The following is a 16850-nucleotide window of genomic DNA, read 5'->3' on the forward strand; positions in this document are numbered from 1 at the left end:
GTTTTTTCTTTTTGTTGACGTTGGTTGGTTTTGGGTTATAATGGCGAGCAGGAATTGGCAGACAAAGCACAAAGCTACAATAAATTTCATAAAGAACGAATCATTTTTTTAGATCGGATCAAGGATTTCTGCCTTACTTGATCCATCGTTGCCATACCACTACAAATAATTTAAAATCAGCAACTCTTTGATTCACTGTATTTTGTTTATATTTTATGAAGAAATAGAAAAATGTTATGAAAAATCTTCATTTTCAATGTGGTGATGTCACTGGTATGGTTTATGCTTCACTCAATTTTCAGCTTTCTACCATTATTGAACATCGATCTGAAAGCAGCGTTGAAAGACACAGTAATATGGGTCCATTGGATCAACTCTCAACTACGTCAGTGTTGTGTTGTGAACAGGCACTAGGTGGTCAATTATAAAATTAGATTCGGTCATAAATTTATGATTGAGGGTGACTATAAAATTTAAGGTCAAACTTTTCCATAATCCATAATATATATTATAATACTACTATTTATTAAACCAATTTATAAAATATGAAATGCCCTTGCGGGCAAGAAATTTGCCATTACATTTGTTGCATATTAACATGTCTCATGTCTGTAATTAGTTTCTTGAGTAATGCATACTATGAGGCCTAATAGTGGACTTGAACTATTAAGCTCAATTTTATCGAAATGTTATTGAATAACATTATAAACTATACAGACATCTGATAAGATTTCATTATTTTATTGAATTATATGTAGTCAATTTATATTAAATGTCATGTAAAAATACTTATAAATTGAACTCTTTAAGTCTTAACATTATTCACTTTCAAATAAATTAAATATCAATTATTAATTTTCTTAACAATTAAAACATTATTTACTTTACAGTTATTCACTTTCTAGAGGAATCAAATCTTTGACGGTTGCATGCATATGCATGTGATACACTAGCTAGTTAATCATTTGCTTTTTCTGTACTTCGGTGGAATTAGAAATGTCTTTGAGGTTGATGAGAAGGAGGAATCCTTAATTTGGTTGGGTACTAAATTTTCAGCAAGCGACTAATCCATGATTTGAAAATGGCTTAAAAGTAAATAGGTGTTCCTGATAGGAAACCATCTGTTTGGTATACAGAAAATAGGAAAAATTTCCACGTAAAGATATCAGAACCACAGAATCAGCATGCCCACACACAAAAAAAGGACACCCCATTTTAGTTCCCTTAACCGTGGATTCCTAACATACCCACTTTATCCGTACTATATAGGATTCGAGAGTCGAGACTTTTACATATTACAGCATGGCAAGATATTAGTTACATTATTACATACCAACCCTTCTATCACAGTTAAAAAAATGCCATCATCCCAAGAGAAATATACTTAATCATATAGAATGGAAGCCATTTATAAGCACAGACAAACAAGCTAATTGGAGGCATTGTCTTGTACAAATTATGTGCAATGCCAGCCTGTCGTTCATGTTGAAACGCAAGTCCTATATAAATTACATTTTCTTTTGTTTTTCTGATTATTGGAAAATACAGAAAAGTAAGGTGACACCATGAAAAGAAGACACGGAGAAATGTTGAAGTATAACAGTTGGGCTGTACATAAAGCTTGAGGAGTTAACAGTGTATCTTCCTCACTCCTCAGACCCTACCTATATCTCCAACAGCCTCTCAACTGGTTGTCTGCAAATTGAGCATCTATCTGTCTGGAACCTAGAATCCTTTGCACATCCGCTACACATACACTGCAAATACAAAATGAATCCAGCCAATGCATATCAAGGACTCAAATAACATCTAATTAGTTTTTAACAGCTAAATTGGGATAAATGATCATGAGTTTGCAAAGAGCCTGAGACCAAAAGGTAACAGCCTAATAAATTAAAAGCAGAAGAAATAGGAAACGGTTTGAAAAAAGATATTTGATAAAATTGGTTATGATATTGATGCCTACCATCACATCAGCATCATTCTATCAACTAATCACAAAATATCATTCAAAAAGGGAAGCTGCAAATATACCATATGCCGGCAGGGAAGGACAATTGTATCTCGGGGCTCTGACAAGCAAATAACACATTTTCCTTGGTCATTCTCCGTTGAATTTCTAATACCATATATCTCCTGCAGCTCATACCTCATTCCATTCACCCACAAGATCTGCTTGACAACTTTCACCCGGAACTCTCCTTTCTCCTTCTCAAACACCGTTTGCGTAATCTGAGAGTTTGTGTTACTAGATGTTGGAGATCTATCTGACTCATCATGATTACCAGGGGATGCGTCTGCCTTTACTGCTAGAGGGTAGACATCCTTTTCACCCACTTTCAATAACTCAGACTCTTCAAACACTGAAAAATCAATACCAGTTCCAGCTGCCTGTCTAAACTTCTGGCCAAGGCCTTGCTCGAAATGCACAGACACTGGTGCAAGTTGGTTTTCCTTCATTGGTGTGAGGATGCAGCCTTCACCTTCTTTTGCAAAGAAATATATGGTGATGCTGTTAAACAGATATAAAGAAACAACACAACCTTCAGGACAAGTAAATGAAGAATTATAGCACAAAATGTTCACATTCATAACCATCATCGGGATTCAATGACAACCCTCACACTCACAAATGCACATTAGCATTTAAAAGCACTAAAATATTAAACATCAAGCAAATGGTATACCCATTAAGCTGCTCACAATGTTCCAAATCTTAAATATAGGAATCAAAGTACTTACAATTACTGATAGTGAGTTGATGGCATTTTCACATATTTAAAATTTAAACCAGTTTCTTATGCAACATTGGTAAAAACTAAGAAGCATAAGTGAAGCATGCACTGAATCAACTACTCAGACACCTAACAGAGAAAAATAGGTATTGTTTCTACTTATACCTTAAAATATAGGTCACTATTTTATAGCTACTACCATAATATTAGAGCTGCAATAAATGGAAGTAGCTCCATAGTCTACCATTTCTTCTATCTCCCAAGCATTTAAATTAGAACTCCAATTTGGATATAAGGATAGAAAAGGACAAAACTTAAAAATTAAAGAAGATTATGTTAGTATTGTAAACCATCCCTAACAGGACAAAAACCTAAACAGTCAAACTGTTGGGGAGCTACCACCTCCTCCTTTGACATGACTTCTTTCCATTCTTGAACAAAAGTTAAAATTAAAATAACACAAATAACAAAAACTCCGACTTTGGTTTTACAGCAATTACAGCATAAAGTTATATTTCTGGCAAATGGCAACTATATGATTGTTAAGCTACTGTCCAGACAAAAAGAACCTTGGCTTTCAAACTGACCACCATTACTTGCAAATGGCAACTATATTTCTGAACATACAATTAATTCTCAACTTTTTTAACCATCCTTAAAAGGGTAGCATAACTTTCACAAGACAACAAGTTCTTGAACCCCAAACCCCACCCAACCTCCCCCAAAAGGAAAGAATTAGAAAGCCACTCTAAAGAATACATTGAAATGATAAGTAAACAAATAACTTCTTTTTTTTCTTCTGATATAACGGTGGCATTGATGTTTGAGCATATAACCTCATGCAAACTACCCAATCCTTTTACCACCAATCCAATCCTAGTGGCTCAAAACATAGTTTTTATATGCAATATAATCAAACCAAGATACATCATCACTCTGACAATCTATAATCAAATGAATAACTATAAGCTAATTGGGTAACCAAACCTCCTCTTCGTGCAACATAAAGCGTACACAGATAACAGCTTATTACAAGGAACACAGGTCCCCAATTTGAATCCAGCAACCCCTTAATTCCACAATTCACACGACAACAACACATTAAACAATCACAAAACATATACTAACGAATTGGCAACAAAGCACACCTGCCAGAAACGGTGGCATCGAAGGAAAACGAAACAAGGAAGTGGCCAGAATTTTCTACGTCGGGTTCAAGCTTAAGGGTCTCTTTCCTGATGTTGACATCGTTCTTTATTGTAACGGCTTTCTGATGCTCTACGAAAGGTGCAGGGTTAGGCATCATGGGCCCACTAGGGAAATGCCCCTGAATCCACGCCGGGTCCATGTGTCGATGATGATGTTGATGTTGATGAGGATGATAAGGCATGGGTGGCACCGGAGGGTAGTAACCGGGGTAATGGTACTGAGGGTAATGCAGAGGAGGGTTCGGGTACGGTGCAGCAGCACCATGGTACACGAATGGATTCGCCGCGATCTCAGGCTGCGGCGTAACGGGCCGCGGCGGCGGCGGCGGGTGGCTCCGCCGTGAAGCTCCGCTGTGTCGGCGACGGGGATTGCCGCCGCTTGAGATGTTGCCCATCAAAAGGACTAAAAACACCAAACCGAAGCCCTAATTTTAACGATTATGGGTTTCGGTGTTTGTTTTTTTTTTTTTTGGAGGGGTGGGGGGAATTGAATTGAATTGGTTTGATTTGATTTTCCGTACACCCCCGGTGTTTGTGGTGGTGGTTGTTGTTTTGTTTTGCGGCCTTTGCTTCCCTTGAAGAAAAATGAAAACTATGAAAGTAAAGTTTATATTAAAAAATAAAGAAGAGAGGGAAGAGAATGAATGAATCCAAGGCTGAAGCGAAAAGTTAAGAGGCGAAAGGGTGTTATGAAGAGTAAGAATAATGAATGCGTGGAGCATTCAAGATATGGAAGAAAAGAATAGAAATTGTAGAGAGAGACTAGATGGCGCGCATAATGAAACTGCCACCCAAGAGGAAGAGCACCATTGATGAGGGATGAAAAGGCAAGCTAAGCTACACATCAATAAGAGTTGTAAATCTTAGATCCTTAAACAGTAACAACATCTCTCATTTTTATCTTATTAAATAAACTGATGTTTAAGGTTACTATACAAAAATTAAAGAGCATTTAATAGATTTAAAAATGCACTTATTAATGTATTTAACCTAAAATACTTTTATTCAGTGTAAGATATAAATATAAATATAATTGTTGTTTGTTGAAGTACCTTTTCAATGAATTGTAAGTGTAGTATTTTTTGTAAAGATGGGATGGAATTATTTTAAATAATTAATAAGACTTGTAATTTATAAAATATCAATAGTTTTAAAATAAAAAAAGGAAGTACTTGATAATTTGATATCATTACTCAAATACAACTATATATTATATACTCAATTTTCATAAATCAAAAATTCAATTCTCAAATTTAGTTTTGTTTAGAAAGTGACACAATAGAAGGTCTAAAAGATGTTGAAGAATTGGAGCAGTGTGACAACAACCGCTTAGCGTCGTGAGGAGCCAATTTGGAGGTTAGTTATAATGTGCATGTGCGTTAAGCGTGCATCTAGCGACTTAGCGCACAATCACTTAAGCCACCTAGACTTTGCATGTGCGCTCGACATATATATGCAGACTTAGCACATAATCATTGTTGAAAAACATGTGTACAACGTTCTAAAGATAAAAAGAGGGAGAGCATTATGACAAATGGGAAATTTAGATAGAAATAGGACTAGGGCACAAGAGAATAAAGGAAACTTACTCACTTTGAGAGTTTTTCTTTCATTTTCTTCCATTCTTATTGCTTCCTTTTTGTATTTGTAAGTCTCTCATGACAATGAGAGGTTAAACCATCTATTGTTGGAAGCTTAACAACCAAATACTCTTGATGTAATGATTCTCACTATTCATTTAATGTTATTTCAATATTATTGCTTCTTTTTTGAGTTTATTGTCATGTTTATGGTTTGATCACCATGCACATGTATGTTATAGGGTTTACTTGTTGGAAAATGTTTGCACTTGAGAACTTGAAAAGAGTATCTTAGTAATCTATGTCTAGGGATAGAATGATATTATTTAGCCTTAGTTATGCATCTTTATTCTTAAAACAAATTATTTGATGTAGCTTTTAATGAATTAGAAGTGAAACTAGGCAATTTAGACTCTTTCACATGAGGAATCATAGTTAAGATAGGTTAGTAGGTGAAGGTAATAGTCGAACTAACGTTAAATGGTGAAAAATCTCTAGCATTGATTCGATAGTAGCTTCAGTAGGTCGAACACCCAACACATCACGAAACTCTCCATCAATCGACAATTACCACCCAAAGCGTTTGTGTTTGGTCTCTTTAATGTGTTATGCTTAATTATCTTTATTTATGTTGAATTTTACATTTTATGCATAATTACTAGACAAATATTGAATTTAGTCAATTATCCGTTTAAAATTAAAAATATACAAACTCTGAGTACAATCAAAGTTTATGTGGATTTGACGTTCAAATTTATCATTTTAATTAATACTTGGACAAACTAGTACGCTCGCCAAAAAATTAACAATATTATAATTAAAAGCTACAATAAATAAATATTTCTGTACTTATAAATTATATTTTAGATTTATGATAAATAATTTATATTGTCACATATTATTAATTTTAATTATTCATAAAATTTTAAAATATATATTCAAATTTAAGTTAAAAATAAAGATATTAAAATAGATACATTGAAAAAATATAAATACTAAGTAAAATAAAATAAAATAATGAACATTAAATATACTTTCATTTGAAAACTAATTGTTGGTAAATAATAAAAGGCATATTATTATTATATTATTTAAGATTTGAATAAAATTAAATTAAAAATAAAGTACATTGATGAATATTCATCGTAATTTACTATTAATTTTTTTCTTTAATTATTAATTTAAAACAAATTTATATAATAAATAGAATGATATTACTTAATATTAAAATCATAAAAAATAATATTTAATTAACAAAATTATATTAATGTCAACAATTTTACCAAAAAGTTCTAACCACATATAACTTAAGTGCATTGGAGTCCTTTCATATGAATTTCAGAAACCAAGATACTACCTATATGTTACGAATGATCGGCGTAATTTGAATTTAAGTTTAATTTAAAATATATACGTGAAAATATCCGTTCATAAATATTTTGTTTTGATTTTTTATGGTAGTTAGGAAGTGGGAACTCTCAGTTTATATTGATGAAAATATTGTTTTATAATAATTATTTAAATTGCTATCATACTTAACATATAATAAATTCTTATTTCTCTCGTTGTATTTCTTTCTTAAAAAAAAGTTTACTAAACATATAATCAACTATCGATAATAATAGACAATAATAACTAATAAATAAATAATATAAATATAGAATTTAAAAAATATTAAAACCGTGCATTACTACATTCTAGATTAAAACAAGAAAGGAGAATTTATTGTACCATATCCTAGCCACGAAATGAAATGAAGTAGCCAAGTTGGTGAGGAAGGAAAATGATTATTAAGACTCTAGACTGGATAATTATTTTTTCATAAACACTTAAAAAATAAGAAAAAGTGAGATAAGTGGTTGTGTAAGGTAAAAAATTTCATCGACAGATGCCACGTGGCATGGTTGTGCATAGACATAAAGGGACCATTGAAGCTCTAGTTTAGTATAAATGCCAAAACACAGAGTCGCAAATCCCTGCAAAGTGCATACATAATTTGCTGCGGATTCAAGTTCCTTTCTCTCAAGTCATCCTTAGTTATAATATCACCACACCTGTTCACCAACTAACATCTGTGCCCAGTCTTGTGGTGGGTGCCGGAGGAGTATTTGCAAACTAAGCCTGTGACTATGGCTTCCTAGTTATGCTCTAGAAGACCTTTATCAGTGAACACAGAGAGGCAGAGTCAAAAAGCCAGGGTCAAACAGAACAACGTCTTCTCCTCAAACTCCTGGTAAGAATATAATATCACTCCTTTCTATACAACTTACAAAAATGTTTAACACTCTTCAAAATTATGCAATATGCGATAATTTCCGTGTTGTCTCATTGGATGCTTTCTGATTTTGACGCATTTAAAATGAGAGGTGTCCTTCAGTGGATTAGTGCCAAGTTATAACTACTAATGGGAAAATCTGTTGGTATATTTTAACAACTTCATGGTTTGTTATACACGTCTTATGTGTACTTAATTTATCACAATCTAAACAGTTGACCTTCCAATCAACAGTGCACTTTATTATACTCTAAAATACACTCGTCACATTAGAAAAGTCAAATTCATAACCATCTCTTTGGATATCATTACTTTGCAGGACATGAAGAAAATACAAAATGAGGTGAGAGACGTATTGAATATGAAAGGGAAGGGTTGATGGGTAATGCAAGAGATCCAAAGTATTAGACTGAAACAGAGAAGTAAGCAGTGCAGACAAGAAGGCTGAGTAAGTTTCAGTACGAGGATCAAGATATCCCTAAAATTGATAACACATCTTTCAATCTGATACGGAAATTTCAGTTTATATTATTTTATATCATATAAAAAAGGATCTTAACTTCATCATAGGCCTCAATTTTACTATTTTCTTTAATCGTTGTAATTTTTGCTTTATTTTAAATACAGAGAAATATAGTAATAATGTACTTATTTGTTATTTTTGGGGGATGGACCTATTTGTTATTATGTTTCATTATTCTAGCCTTTATGGATGATGATATATGCAATGAAACGAAGAATGAAATAGAAATGCTAGAAGTACCCAAATATATGTTAAATTTATGATTAATATTTCTTTAAGTAACTATGATACAAAATTATAAAGAAGTATAAATCATAACTTAATTAAGTCTTTTATATATGAAAAATAGATTATTTTTAATTATTATCTAATATTCATTTTTTTCAATTAAATATTTAAAAAAAATTATGATCATATTTTTTTTCAGATATTTAGTTAAAATAAATAAATATTACACAATAATCTAAAAAAGATTTATTTTTTAGGTATGAAAAATTTATTTAAACATAAAAGAGTGCAGTCAAAATAACCCAAAATTATGGCAGTTCTTAAAACTTTATTTTATAAGAACGTTTATAAAACAAAAAGTGGAATTGTTATCCGGTTTTCTTTTGTCCTTCTGCTAAATGGCTTCAGATTTTTTTATAATAAATCATAAACATGAAAATAAAAAAGTAAAAAAGCACGAAGAAGAAACAAAGCTGATATAGTTATGTTTTTAATTTTTTCTTTTTAACTCAAATTAGCTGTAGAGATATTCTAATTTCAAAGATGTAGGAATTCATGATGGAAATCTTCTATGAGAAGTTCATCAACTTTTTTTTATACCTCTCATTTTTCTATTTTTAAATTAATTTCTATTAATTATTTGAAAAATATTACACCTATATAATACCCCTATAAGACTGTGTAAACGTTGAAAGAACATTAAATTATGTGTAATAATAAAAACTTCAGGTCTTGTCGAAATAAAAAATAAAAACTTCGGGTATATCAATGTAATTTATTTTATTTAATTAAAATTTTAAATTGTTGGGTCAATACAGAGAGAGCAAATGGACTGCACAGTTTACAAAAGTTGAAGCATAATATGAGCTTTGATCTTGTATTTAGAAACTATTTTCTATAAAAAAAATATTAAATGCTTTTTTATTTAGCAAGTAAAAATTAATTAAAAAAAGTAACGGAAAAAAGATTTAGAATTATTTATTTAAAAATATAATTTTACTTAAACAAAAAGCTTTATAATAAAACAAGTTCTTGAGTAAACTTTTAGAAAGATTTGACTTAAAAAAATTATCAATTTCAACTTGTAAATTTTAAAAATAATGCAAAGTCAAGCTTTGGATTTAAAAAGCGTGGCAAACCTTGTATCATTTTCACCGTGATCCACTAAATCCATGAACAAAATCAAAGAAACTTCCGAATGGAATGAGATTGCAACATGGTAGACAAGAGAATCTGTCAAACAGAGAAATAAAGATTTTTAGCTTAGCTCAAATTACAACCTCGGTGTGCCGCCTCTTCTTTCCCTCAATTTCTTGCCATATCTCCAAAACCTTCACGAACCACACACCCAAATCCAACATCGTAGGAACTTTCACGCTTGTCTCGAGCCATGAAGAATTCGTGTTCTTTTTGTACTTGTTTCTCAGCATCTGTCAAAGAACAAACCAAGCACGGTATAACACATGTTTAATTAGTGTTCCTTCTCCCTATCATCTACACTCATTTGTTTTTTCATCACATTTGATCTTAATTTCATAGAATTATGGATTGCATCTGTTATTACCCAACAGAGGAGCCAGATGAAGATAACAATGATGGCAGCTTCCGCATATTCACTTATAGAGAATTGAATTCTGCCACACGAGGTTTTCACCCCTCGGAAAAGATTGGAGAAGGAGGTTTTGGCACTGTCTACAAGGTTATAAATAGTTATATACTATCATTATTTTCATGTGGCTATTGAAGAAATGTACAATTTGATGTTGTGTTTTAATTCTAACATTTAATTGAGAGCTGAATTTGAAAAGGGTTCTGTAAATTGTAAAGGGGCAGCTTCGGGATGGAACTTTTGTGGCCGTGAAAGTGCTTTCGATTGAGCTAGATTCCTTGAGAGGAGAGAGGGAGTTTGTGGCAGAATTGAATACACTAGCAAATGTCAAGCACCAAAATCTTGTCATTCTCCGAGGGTGTTGTGTAGAAGGAGGCCACAGATACATAGTCTACGACTACATGGAAAACAATAGCCTTCGCCACACTTTCTTAGGTGACTTTTAGATTCATTTCTAAGTTTTTATGTTAATTGATTTCCAAGTTAAGTGTTAGAATTGTACTAGAGGAATATATATAGAAGCAGGCCATGAAAAGATTTTGTTTTGAAATTTGAATTGATAGGTTCAGAGCAAAAAAAGATGAATTTCAGCTGGGAAACTCGGAGGGATGTATCCATAGGTGTGGCAAGTGGGCTTGCCTTTCTCCACGAGGAACATCAACCCCATATTGTGCATAGAGATATCAAATCCAGCAATGTTCTTCTTGATCGAAATTTTACACCAAAAGTCTCCGATTTTGGCTTGGCCAAGCTACTAAGAGATGAAAAGTCCCACGTCACTACCCATGTTGCTGGCACATTGTGAGTGAAAACCCTTTGGCTATATAGATTAAAATTGGATCCTTTTTTATTCAGAGACCAATGGGGTTTATTTTGTTTTCATAAAAATAAAAACGTTACAGCGGTTATCTTGCACCAGACTATGCTAGTTCTGGACACTTGACACGAAAATCAGATGTTTATAGCTTTGGAGTTCTACTTTTAGAAATTGTCAGTGGCCAACGCGTGGTAGATTCGTCTCAAAACGGGGAGCGTTTCATAGTTGAGAAGGTAAGAAAATTGGAGCGAAAAACATATATTTCTCTCATTTAATTCATGCAATAAATAACGCTGAACAAATAAACAAGCCTATATACGAAATGGGGTTAACGTGTTTTTATAGTTTGGACATGCATGTCTATGTTAAATGATATGTGAGTTATGATTGTGTGAACATGTTTGTAGGCTTGGGCAGCATATGAGGCTAATGATCTTCTGAGAATGGTGGATCCCGTGCTGAATAAGAACTATCCCGTGGAAGAAGCGAAACGGTTCCTAATGGTGGGGCTGCGTTGCGTGCAACAAATGGCGAGGCTTAGGCCACGAATGCCAGAGGTTGTGGACATGCTGACCAACAATGTTGAGACGGTAGAGTTTAGTGTTTCACAACCAGGATTTGTCGCTGATCTCAGCAGCGCCAGAATAAGGAAGCAAATGAATCCATCAGAAGAATCAAGTGCTACTGCAGCAACCTTTGCAGACTCCTCTGGATGGTGTACCACCAATCTTGTCCGTTAGATTTATAGCGTTTCGAATGTGATTTTTAAAAGTTAATAGTTATAGCTTTCATGTCTTAAACTTGATCATTCTATTCTTAACGTGTTTTCAAACATGTTATTACAAGAATGCTTAGGTTATGCTGTAGGATCACGCCAAATTGTTCATATCATTAATTGGGATTGATCAAAGTTTTGCTCAAGATTATACAATCATCACTTTTTTTCCTGCATGTAAGGTTGGAGAATATTCTATTAACATGAAAGTGGGACAATGAGAAGATGTTACCAAAAAAAGAAAACCAAGTGAGAGATAGAGATGATTATATATAGTATGTGCCGTGAGATTTGAATGTCCTCAATTTGTTGATATTCCATAATTCAAACTATATTGGTTCTGCAGAGAATTTCTTGATTGGATGTGCGGCGGAGTCATTTGGGGCCGTGCCCAACTGGGCTCCAATAGGCAGAGGAGATTGCGGATCATGTGGTCCAATGAATTGTTTCATCATTCTAAGATTGATTGACGTCATTAGTTGAAAAAGAAGGTTTTTTTTTTCTTTTATTTGGTACATACCACCACAATTAGAATTTAGTTACATTTAAAAGTTTATTGTTTTTTCTCTCCAAGAGTGTTATTGAGCTAACTGAACTACACTCATCAGACTGAAAAAGAGAGATTGATATATATGAGGGCCATGATTTTTTATATGACAATAATAATGTCTTTGTATAAATATTAAATAACATGATTACTAGCTACCTAGAAGGTTCACTCAGTGAAGTTTCTTAAGTTATCGTGCAAATCTATTAGCATTGCCTTCTAGAGAAGACACAAAAGCAACAAAAGAAAAAGGCAAATTGGCATGGAAAACTTTACAACATGGTAATGGTAGGAGAGGTAGGGGCAACGAGGAGAATCGGCCATAGCCAGATTCAAACTTAAGCTGGCGTGGACGTGAAAGTCAATCCATATTGTTCCCACCTTCAGGTTGAAGGTCTAAAAAAATACGAATTTTTTTATATGCAGTTATGCACTTTAATCTACCTTCAAGCGTTGATTCAAATGACTATGATTGTTTGGTATATTGCTTGTCAAATCATCAGGGGAAGTCATAATGGATGTGAGCATATATATCAGCTCAATAAAATTCCTTTTTTAGAAACCAAATGGATGCGTAACCAACATGTAAAAGAAAAAGTTAGTAAGTGAATCTCAATATATATTGATTATTGTACACCAAAAAATGTAATATCAACATATAATATTCTTCAATTCAAATAGACGAGTTAAATATCCATCCATAAAAATTGGTTAATATATAGATGGGTAAGACAATTTTTTAATTAGATGAGATATGTATGAATTATACCTTTTTAAAGTACATTTTTAATAATTCATAATAAATAGATTAATGATTTATTTTGTACTCATCTATTATAATTTAATTTAAATTTGACCTAATCTATATCTATTTGACAACCTCAATTGAGTGATCTTATTTTATAATTCATATTTATAAAACTTTATATTAATTTAAAAAGTATTTATATAATTCCTTTTAATATTATTTTTGTTTTTCTGGGGAGCCAAAAGGTCAGAACATCATTTATATACATTTTTTTAGAGAAATTATTTATATACGTTAAAATTGACTTATTACGCCTTTGATGGATTTGCATTGGGTTGGCTACTGCTTTCGTGTTTTCTATGGGAGATTTACTAAAATAATACTTTTCTAAAAATAAACTACTAAATAAAGTTTTTTTTTTTTGAAACATTAGTCACAGTCTATATATAATCGCCAAAAGGCCAAAGAATTCTTCAAATCGTCAAAAGTTGAAATTTCTGGCGTAGATTGATGGCGACAAATGGTAATATGTTTTAACACAACATTTTTTTGGTGTAATTTCCCAAGTATTATATCAGTAAATCTCCCTATTTTATCCTGGTGATTATTGCATAACGAATAAATCTAAAGTATCATCACGCGCGTCTCATATATATATTACGTCCTTTTCGTCCTATTTTTCATGCAGTAGTACACTACTATTAGATATATTGTTGACCAATCAGTAATTGTTTTGAAAAAGAGATGTAACTACAAACGCATCTTTTCCAGACCCACGTGCGAGTCATATATATTTACAAATGGTTATTACCCATTTGCTCAACAGTATATTATTAAGTAATTAACTTGTATCAGTGCAAAAACTATACTGTTGCGTGAGTAAACTAAAATGCACAGGAACATTAGTCTCAACTCTCAATTAATTGGTCGAGTTATCTAAATTCTAACAACCAAAATGAAAGAAACCAAAAAAAATATCTTTTACAAGTTATTGGTTTGATAGACAATCAATAGATCAAAAGTGTGCATCCTATTCAACTTTTTGTTTTTGGATATATACCTTCTGAATTGGGTGAATAGAATTAGTATTATTAATCTTTGAATTATTTTTTGATTAGTTCTTTGAATTATTTATGTATGAGTTACTTCAGACTCTTCGTAAATTAAAATATGTAACATACTGAAAGCAAAAACTGATATTAATTAATAAGCAAGCTTTGCACCTATGGTTTCGTCTCTTTTGAAGTTTGTAGATCATTAGCTGCAAACTGGATTGTAAAAGTTCAATAACCAAGATTTTGGTAGCTATACAAATCTTCTTGAAGAGCACTACCAATATCAGTGTGCATCATGTGCATTGTACAAAGTGAAAAATGAGAACACATCGCTGCTTAAACAACACTCCTCTCACTAATACACACGACTTGAATGAACAAAGTACGTCTATTACACAAGGCTGTTGCAACAATGATCCTACCAGCATTTACTAGCATAGGCTCAACAAATAATGGATTTTGTCGAATTTTCAAGAGTGTATACCTGTGCGGCTTCAAAGGGAAATAAAAGCTGGAAAAAGACAGAAAATAATTTTAAAAAAATCTAGTAACTAAAAGACATAATAAATTTGTTCTATAAAGCTTGTTAGCTTGGTACATATATTGATAGGTACTCAATTCACAGTCAACATTTTCTTTATCATAATTAAAAGACAATATGATGCCACTAATTGTCAACGAATTCAAACTAATGAAATATATATCTCAAAACCAGGCGCCTGATTTGAGTTGAAATGTATACTGAATATAAACAAATGTAAATGTAGCCAAGATGTTAACTGGTCAATTGCAACAAAAAATGACAAGACAATGATGAAAACGATTGGTGGATGCGTCAACTTTAAGGTGACAATGATCTATACTGAGGGAGGACAGAAGATGCCAATTAACCTATAAAATGATAAGAAAGGAAAAGCAAATATCAAAACCAAAAAATATTATTTTATTTTCTTTGTAGCTAATGATACTTACCTCTCTACTATTTAGCCAAATCAATAACATTTTGAACCAAGTAGGCTATTCACAACCTAACACAACATTAAGCACAATTAATAGATTAATTATTTATCAGATACCAAAGGAGAGTAGGAGACCTTTCAAACCTCTTCTTTCCATCCCTCCCAACAGATAAGATGGAAAGAAACAAAGAGAATAGGAAATCAAAACTGAATTAAAGAGAGACATAATGAACAAAGATTTGTAGAAAACAGAAACTAGTTAATTTAGTTTTCCCTTGATTAATAATAACACACAGCATGCATGGCTCCTCGCACGCCATTCGTTAAGGCCATCACTGTCCTGATGGGCTCTGCAAATGGCATACAGGGAGCCAGGCACGCCAAGTATGCTAATAGTAACACACAATAACTAAATGCAAACTTAACCTATTTATCTCTCTACCATGGAAGACGGTAAGTTTTACAGAGATATGACCAAATCATGAGTGCTCTTGATAATTGGTGGTGCTGAGACTAGAAGTGATCTGCAAGAATTATTTATGAGGAGGTAGAAGCAATTAAGCAGCATAATATATACAGCATGAAGGAAGACAAGGCCTTCCATGTCCCCCCAAAAGACAAAAACACCACTCGGCTACTTTGGCTACTGTTTTTACTTGGGAAACAACCAAGCAGCTAGCAATTTGGCATGAAGCAAAGCTAGCTTTGTAAATAACTCTACCTGAACCTACCTTGTCTCTCTCTCTCTCTCTCTCTCTCTCTTTTTCTGTTCCCCTACTTTACTTTTTCAAACTCTTGAGAGTTTGAAGCTTATTGATGAAGAGAAATAGTGTTACATATATATGAGTGAGTGAGGAGGGGCTGAAGGTCTTGTCCTATTTACTATTGGCTGGGATGGCTCTAGGGATGTCTCAGGGTTCAACTTCTTTTTCCATTGCATAAAGGGCAATAGTCATTTTTATCTTGAGAAACTAATTTGTCTACAAGTGCTTGGATCCCCTTAGATTCCTATTCCCCCACCATTGAGTTTCTTTAAAGAACAAGATATTTCCCCCTCTTGTCCTTTTCCCTTTACACTTTGTGGTGTTTCTTTTCCCTTTCTCTTTTGGTATGGTATACATGATGTAAGAATACAACCTAGAATTGAATTTTAACAAGCTAGGGAGCACTTAGGTGCCTGTTTCTTTTCTTTTCTTTGCTTCTTTTTTTTTCCCCACCCTTTATTCCCCTTTTTTTCATTGAACCAACTTCTGCAGGCATTTCAAATAAACTGTGATCACTTATAATTGTTGCAAGATAAGAGCAGTTCAGCTAAGAAAACTGCACAAATATTGTTTTTTCTTTAACTCATCATGGAACTGCAAATTAGCACTACCATCTTCTTAGTTTGTTGCTCCGGCTTATTTATATCTAGATTCTCGTTATTCAGTAACATGTGTGGTCCACTATGTGAACATGAACTGAAACATTAACTTTAAAAAAAAATACACATTAGATTTATTAATTAAAATTCTAGAGCAACAACAATTGTGACAACAAAATGTTCAGTTATCTGTCAATTTCTTGTGAACTTGGGTTGCATATGCTTTTGAATCAGAATTCTTTGTAGTTAGTACCACACTATATAAACCTATTGTGGTACATTGCATACACATACACATACACGGGTGCTTTCAAATTGCCCCTCAATCCTCGGATGCAAGAAGTGATAAACTCCAAAATGAAATTATTAAAAGTGAAACCATATAACATAGAATAGAACTTAATTAACTTTATTCAACCTGGAAGAAA

At 32.8% G+C, this 16850-nt stretch overlaps 2 protein-coding genes across 5 annotated transcripts; one reads left to right on the plus strand and one right to left on the minus strand.

The window, feature by feature from the left end:
- Window positions 1–1367: 1367 nt before the first annotated feature.
- LOC114407077 (probable E3 ubiquitin-protein ligase LOG2) lies at window positions 1368–4829 on the minus strand. The gene is made up of 3 exons (XM_028370037.1): window positions 3884–4829; window positions 2035–2512; window positions 1368–1757 (listed from the first exon to the last, which is right to left on the minus strand). Exons 1-3 carry the CDS (start codon window positions 4336–4338, stop codon window positions 1665–1667), a joined length of 1026 nt encoding a protein of 341 aa, XP_028225838.1. The 5' UTR covers window positions 4339–4829; the 3' UTR covers window positions 1368–1664.
- A 4860-nt stretch (window positions 4830–9689) lies between these two features.
- Window positions 9690–12427, plus strand: LOC114407078 (putative serine/threonine-protein kinase). 4 transcript variants are annotated; one of them, XM_028370040.1, is made up of 7 exons: window positions 9690–10003; window positions 10089–10248; window positions 10377–10593; window positions 10722–10959; window positions 11061–11208; window positions 11383–11692; window positions 12097–12427. In XM_028370040.1, coding segments are annotated over exons 1-7 (1326 nt in total). In that variant the 5' UTR covers window positions 9690–9752; the 3' UTR covers window positions 12099–12427. The 4 variants fall into 4 exon arrangements, with proteins under 4 accessions (XP_028225841.1, XP_028225840.1, XP_028225839.1 ...); XM_028370039.1 differs by lacking the exon at window positions 12097–12427 and having other exon boundaries at window positions 10383–10593; window positions 11383–11990; XM_028370038.1 differs by lacking the exon at window positions 12097–12427 and having other exon boundaries at window positions 9691–10003; window positions 11383–11990.
- The last annotated feature ends 4423 nt before the right edge of the window (window positions 12428–16850 follow it).

This window comes from Glycine soja, chromosome 3 (genome assembly GCF_004193775.1).
Source record: "Glycine soja cultivar W05 chromosome 3, ASM419377v2, whole genome shotgun sequence".
NCBI lineage: Eukaryota > Viridiplantae > Streptophyta > Magnoliopsida > Fabales > Fabaceae > Glycine > Glycine soja.